This window comes from Orycteropus afer, unplaced genomic scaffold (genome assembly GCF_000298275.1).
Source record: "Orycteropus afer afer isolate SDZICR_OR568_19922 unplaced genomic scaffold, OryAfe1.0 scaffold00304, whole genome shotgun sequence".
NCBI lineage: Eukaryota > Metazoa > Chordata > Mammalia > Tubulidentata > Orycteropodidae > Orycteropus > Orycteropus afer.
Window position 1 is genome coordinate 3,190,732 of NW_006921891.1, and position 7,213 is coordinate 3,197,944.

Below are 7,213 nucleotides of genomic sequence, written 5' to 3' on the forward strand. Positions count from 1 at the left end.
CCTACTTCCGTAGTGATACTGCCTCGGAAACCCAAGGAGGGGTCGCTATGAGTCAGGGCTGACTCGACGGCACATAACAACAACAACAACAACAACAGCTTACAGTCTGTCAGCTGAGGGTGGCAGGCTTGATTTACTACCCATTGACTCTCTCTCATATCACGGTCCAGTGTGGGTCGTGTGGGGTGAGGAGGAATGAGAGTGGGTGAGGACAAGGTGTGCCCTGTTCCACAGAGTCCTTCAGGGCCCCGGGTTCCATTGAGCCAGTGGCTCCACCATCCTCAAGGCCTCGGCCCCCTCCACGTTTCTCTGTACGGAGCTAGTTGTCGGGGGAAGGGAGAGAGCCAGCAGAAGCACGAACACACAGTTATTAGACCAGGCCTGGAAGTGGCTCCCATCCCATCTTTCCACATGTGTTGGCCACTCGTCATGCACAGGGCTTCCTAACTGCAAGAGAGGCTGGGAAATGTTGTTCAGTGATGAATCAACAAGGACTGGTGAACAGCAAGCCCATCTTTCCCACAAAGGTGGTAGTAGAACATACCCAACTACTGCTATATTCATTATCTTCTGGCATTGCATGGAGTACTTCTGCCTCATTTAGTTTATTCCTACAACTTGGGTTGACTGATTGATAGGTGCATGGAAACGTTAGAGTTTGTATGTCCCATGTGGATTGCACATTGCATTGGAGAGGGAGGAACGGGGCCGTCATTGTGTAGGCTCAGCATCATTTTCACAGGTGTACAGAGGGGGACTGTCAGGAAACATATATTTGTGACAAAGATGACTGTATCCAGTTTAACAGCTAACCTGACAGCATCAAGGAGCTGCTACATGAATTGTGCCCGTAATGAACAAGTCGTCGTCCTTTTTTTCCTGGGAAGTTTTTTTCTTTAGGTGCTGCAAACAGGTAATGTGTTCAGCTGCTAACTGAAGGGGTGGACGTTTGAGTCTCCCCCGAGGCACCTGGGAAGAAAGCCCTGGCTGTCTGCTTCCAAAACATCAACCGTTGAGCACAGTTGTACTGTTACCATGAGCTGGAGTTGCCTCAGCGGCAACTGGGTTTGATTTTGTTTTGTTTCGTTTCGTTTAGACAGAGGCAGCCAAGAGTGTGTCTGCTGTCTCCGTTTTAGATGCTGATAATGGGAGGATACACAAGAAATGCCATCAAGGATTTGACAAATTCATTCCATTCCCTGTCCCTCTCTCTGGCTTCCAGGTTCCTATGGAGACATTTTTGAAAGCAGCTCCCTCCGACCAGGGCTGTGTTCCCTCTCTCAAGGGAACCTGGCCCTGAATTGGTCTCGGTGGCAGGGTAGCCCCACAGAGCTGGACAGTGGCATGCAGGTCATCCGGAGGACTCAGACCACAGCCACCATCACAGAGTGCCGCGCCCACCCCCCTGTGTCACGCGTCTGCTGCTCGCCGCACGCCCAGGGCCGCGGGAGGCGATCGGAGCCGTCCACGTCCCGGTCGGAGCAGTCTTTGACTCTGAGCAGCGCCGAAGACCTGAGCGAGAGCGAGCTGGATGTGGCATGGCTGCAGACCCGAGCCGAACCTCAGTACCAGAGACCACGAGAGAGTGGGAGGCACGACAAGAGGCCTCCACCTCCTTATCCTGGTCCGGGGAAGCACGTCTTAGCAGCCTCCCAGCAGCATGCAGAGTCCCTGTTGTGGAGGCGTCAGAAGCCAGGGGAAGGCTCCTCAACAGCCTTGGAAGAAGGAGGCCAGACATCCGGGCAGGAGCACCAGGCCACACAGCAAAAACTGAGTAGCGGCTATGCCGCCCCCGTCAGCGATCAGAACAGTAAGACGCTGGGGGAGCCCAGCTGGCTGGACTGGCAGCGAGAGCGGTGGCAAATCTGGGAGCTTTTATCGACTGACAACCCTGACGCCCTCCCTGAAACGCTGGTATGAACCCACACCCAAGCTCCAGCCCTCACCTCCTCAACATCCTTCTTCCCTTCCGTGGTGGTGGTGGTGGTGGTGGGGAGTGGATGTTGGACAATCGGACACTTGCTTATCTCTCTTCTTTTATGCATTTAAAAAGCAACACGAGAGACGCTCGATTCACTTAATGACGTAGAGCCCCCTTCCCGTCACCATTTACAATGTGGTCCTGTTGCATAGCCAGCCTTGGGAAGAAACCAAAACGATGACAATAACTCGTCTAAAAAAAGACCCACCTTGGCTCTGTGTAAGATAAAACTCCTGCTTTAGTATTGCTGAGTTGTATTTCTGTGTCTTCTGTAACAGATTATGTATAATAATCGTATATATCCACAGAGAAAAAAACAGAAGGAACCATTTTTTAATCACTTCACTTATATTAAGCAACGAGATATACTAAGCAATGAGATTCTATAGAATGTTCTAGAATGTGCGTAAGTGGGTTTCTGTAGCTTTTGAGCGGGGGACAGCCCTTCAATGCCTAAGAAAAACACATAAAAAAAAGAGAAACAAACCAGAATGCAAGAAAGCCATATTTTTCTATAGTAGTGAGAGATGAAAAATATAGTCACTGAGTGCTTTTTCATATTGAATATGTTTTAAGGAATATATTAAATTTGATACATTTAAGAAATATATTTTTGGAATCTGTTTAGAAAGAATTCACATAACCAAGCAAGAGAAAGGCCGTGCCTAACAAAGAAAGAATAATGAACAAGTTGTCCTTCCCCTTCTAGGTCAGGTTCAATTTTATGGAGACCATACATAATATATATTTATAATGTATAATTTTATGTACTTTTCAAAACTGCAAACTGGAATCCAACGGTAAGGTGGTGAAGAATCTAAGTAGAGTAATCAACTTACAGAAGAACACGGCTTTCCCTGTGCCCCATAATCGGTATTAACCAAATTACATGAAATGCTTTGTAAAGTAAATCGTAATTAGGAAGAGAAAAACTTATAGCTCTGTGCTTATATTGTGCCAAAAGCTGAGGAAATGCCTTCTTCAGTGAACTTCTGTCATATTGTAAAATGTTCTACTTCAGTAATCGATTTGGTCAACTGCACTACCATATACGACCAGCAGTTGGCGTTTTGCTTCAGTATTTTATGAGATGTTTCATAAGGGAAAGTGTATTATAAAAAAAGATTTTTTTCTTTTATAAAACATGCTATTCTTAATTTTCGTGTTGGCGATGCCATTTGCAGTGGTGTTTCTTCAAGTTCTCTCTTGTGCCATAATGAATAAAAAGTTAAACAAGGCTTTGTTCCCTGGCATTGAATCTAATGAGTGAACTCAGATCCCCTTCTGCACATAGACGTCATTGTCCACAAGGGCAAGTGTAACGAATAATGGTAAGATTATATGTATGCAACCGAGGAGTTAGTACAAAAAAAAAAAAATTTATCAGATGCGTTGGGGGCAGCAACCCAGTGACATGGGCATTTAGAAACTCAGGATAATTATTTGTTCCAAGTAAAGGCTGATGTCCGTTGTTGGTGAGGAGGCGGTTTGCTATAGAACTGGGGCTCAGATGTCCTACCTGACAGACAGGTGTTGCCCAGGCCAGTTTCTGGAAGTTACCTCTGCACTATAGGCCTTGGCTGCATCACTTGCTTCGGGGCATGATAAGAAAACCAAGCAGTGTTTTCTTCGGCTTCTTGTTGGAGGAAAGGTTAGTTAGGAACTCTTCAGGCTCAGTCAGGAGTGTTTAGCACTTCTGCCACAGAGTCTGGCCAAGAAGGATTTGCCTGTGGGCTTCGGATTCTTCCTGGCTGCCCACCCTCAGTGGAAGCTGTGAACAAGATCCACAACAAAGGTGACTTGATTGACAGCAAGTCACTCTACGTTCCACCTGCTCCTGCTGACCGTGGGCTTGCTTGCCTTTGAAATTGACTGTGGCCTGCCAGTTCCTTCCCCACTTCCTGGACTGGATGGCCTGTCCTATGAGACCCACTCCCCACCATGATCTTATCGTAATACATAATAGCCCTTTTGGAAAATAAGCCAGGTCACATGGCTCTGAGATGCACATCTCTGCCACCAAAGGTAGCAAAAGGTATGTCTATGTGTTTAAGTCGATTCAATGGCACCAGCCTTCTAGTCAGCAGTCAAATGCCTTAGGCACTACGCCACCAGAGCTCCCGTGTGTTAGTAGATTGAAATTAGCTGGTCCAGAAAATGAAGGCCTCACAACAATTTTTAAATAGGAGAATTTGGCTGTGCATGTGTGTAAGTAAAATGAACTTAAAACAGGGTATCATCTCAACTAAACAGAATTCATGGTTGTGTTTAAACACACACACACACACACACACACACACACTACCAGTTCCCATCAAGTTGAGTCTCAGGCATGGTAACGCCATGTTCAATGGCTGATTTTTCAAGAGTAGATCACCAAGCCTTTCTCCCGAGGTGCCTCCAGGGGGACTCGAACCGCCAACCTCTGGGTCAGTAGTGTGCACTTCCATTATTTGCACCACTATATATTCCTATCTGTATTCAGTTGCCTTTTCCCTCCGTAACGTCTAGAGCCAGCACCAGCAGTAGCCTTAGCTTAGTGAACACACCCTCATGAAATTTCTGAGGTGCCTTTGTCATATTGAAAGTTAGCTGCTTTTAAAACACACACGAGACCCCAGTGCCTGAGTGGGAATTGAAACGATGTCTGTTGTTGTTGTTGTTGTTATGTACCGTCGAGTCGGACCCGACGCATAGTGACCCCTCCTTGGGTTTCCAAGGCAGTATCACTACGGAAGTAGACTGCCCCATCTTCCTGTAAACGAGCTGATGTACTGCAAGGAAAAATAAAACTTGAATGCTCTCAAGGGGGACAAAACCTCTTTAACGGGCTATTAGTCATTCGTTCTGTAGGAGCACAGATCTGGCAAACAGGCAAGGAGAAAACACCGTGTGGCACAGATGTCCACGCACCTATGATCTCGACCTTATTTTTTGAGTCCTTTGGAATTGGGCTGGATGGCGATGGCAGAAATAGCCAAATGTGAACTTTTCTTGATCCACCTAAGTAGCCATTAACATCTGTTCATTGTAGGTTTGTACAGGGGGCGGAGAGGGAGCTCCGAAGCCAATGGAGTTTGTGCTAACTGAGGAGACTTCTCAATAAATCCAGCCTGCTTATTATCTTATGCACATTATAATCCACATCTGCCTGGCAGAGACCCGCCTTGGGCGCACATCAAGGCGCCATCAGAACAAAGCGCAGGCCTGTGGCGTCGGGCGCTCTGATAAGCGAACTGCAGGAGTTGGGGAAAGCTGAACCAAGAAGAAAGGAAACGAGTAAGAGTCACGCGGAGTTTAAAACAGGACAGCAGCTCAGCCAGCCAGAATGTAAAACAACGCAGTCAGCAGCAAATGGTCCTCAAGGGGAAAACGTACAAACCCAAGGGAAATTCTGACAAGGGGCGGGGTATTCTTCCACACAGTGAAAGCGACAGCTGGGGCCGGGCCTCGTCTCACTACAGTCAGTGGTATCTGGGCTGCAGATCCCGACCTGATGGGAACCTCAGTTCGCCAAGGAAGGGGCCTGCAGCACCGTCGCCCACTGGAAGGCCCCAGGAGGTTGCACAATGCTCCAGAGATTCCCTAAGTTCAACCAACAGCTGTTCCGCCGAGCGTGACCAACTTGTCTCAGTTCACACGGGACACCCCCAGGTTTAGAACTTAAAGACTCACTTCTTGGGAAACGCTTCAGTCTTGAGCAAACCGGGGCAGTTGGTCACCCCTGCTGGGTACAAGCCAGGCCACTGTCTGCCAGGATGGGGCTACCGAATCCCCAAACTTGGTACCTCTCAGTTGGGGTCCCTGTGTAAGGTACAGAGCACTCAGTTCCATGTGAATGTCAGGCACACCGTGGACCCTTTTTCAGTAGGAGTATGTCCCAGACAGTAAGTGGCTGGGGCACACTTACCCTAACATGATTTGTGGTCCCAGATACTGCCTGGGAGATGCTTGGACAGTAAGAGCAGCAGAAACCTGTCAGAGAAGGAAAACGCAAATATTTTCCATTAAAATGAACAATAGGAAAATGGTAAGATTGCACCCTGTCAGAGGCGGAAAGCTTGTGAGACCTGGATAAACAAGGCAGGCCCGTTGCGTTCCGGCTCTCGCAGGTTTCATTGTATTAAAATACAATCGCTGTTCATCTGACGTTCGAATTGAACTCGGTGCCCTGTGTTTCTTTCTCGTTGCTAAACCTGGCAACCCTAACCTGCAGCCGTGCCATCCCACCCGGTCTCCAGTGGCCTGTTTGACACTTTTATGAATGGCCCATGGGTGTCTCAACTGTCCTAAAGGGCTAACCGCCTCTACTATAACCACGAGCCAGTTTCTCATCAGCCCATTCTCACCCACGGAGTCTCCCGTTTCTCACTGCTGCCTCCTCTAGGGTCCCAGTGCTGTTGACTGGTATGTACAGGCCTCCTGTTTGTCCTACCCTCACTGTCTTAGTTTGCGTCCACATCCTCGCTCTTGGAATACTGCCTCTCATCCCGGCCTCCCCCCCCTCCTCCACACCACCGCCCTCTCAACTTCAGAAATCCACATGTGGCCACGGGTGCATCCCTGCTTCAAAACCATTGGTGCTCTCCTGCTCCTCGGGATTGTGCAGCTGTGGGACAAAGTCCACCTGCTGCACAATGAGGTGGAAACACACCAGAGTCAATCTCCATCTGCCTTCCGACAAGGTGCCCATCTTCTGGTGCATATGGAAAACCTCATCCCCACGAACACAATGAAGGCTCACATTTCTGTTCCAAGGGCCCCGAATGCTGTTCCCTGCATTTCCTATTCAATACAACACTATCTCCTTTGTAAAATAACCTGGAACCATCCCCTCCCACAAATGCAATGAATGACTTTTCTTCTGGCAATTTGTACTTGTGGCCAAGTTCACAAGCATCGCTGGGAATTACAGCTTATGGCTCTGGCTTTATTTTATCTGATGGGAGTTCCCACTCTGGCCTTGAGGGCTGGGACTGTGTCCTCTTTTCTTTTTTTAATTTTCATTTTGTACCCTCAGGACGGGGCAGAGATCTGTCACATAGTTGGTGTTTGAGAAATGCTTGCTGAACACCTGACTATAAATCAACCTGGTCCACTAGCTTACCCTCCAGGGGAGAAAAAATACAAGTCCATCAATTTCACAGTCAAAGGCAGAGATAGAAGTGTATTTTCCAAATAAAAAAGGTGTTTTGAAGAAAAGAGACAGTCTGAGGACATGCTGCTGCCTAC

At 48.0% G+C, this 7,213-nt stretch overlaps 1 protein-coding gene across 1 annotated transcript in view; it reads left to right on the forward strand.

Annotated features, from left to right (window-relative positions):
* Window positions 1-1,920, forward strand: part of ARHGAP6 (Rho GTPase activating protein 6) — a 656,445-nt gene extending 654,525 nt beyond the window's left edge. Inside the window, exon 13 of the mRNA XM_007951639.1 lies at window positions 1,223-1,920. Coding sequence (XP_007949830.1) covers window positions 1,223-1,920 — 698 coding nt within the window. The remainder of the gene's footprint in view (window positions 1-1,222) is intronic.
* The last annotated feature ends 5,293 nt before the right edge of the window (window positions 1,921-7,213 follow it).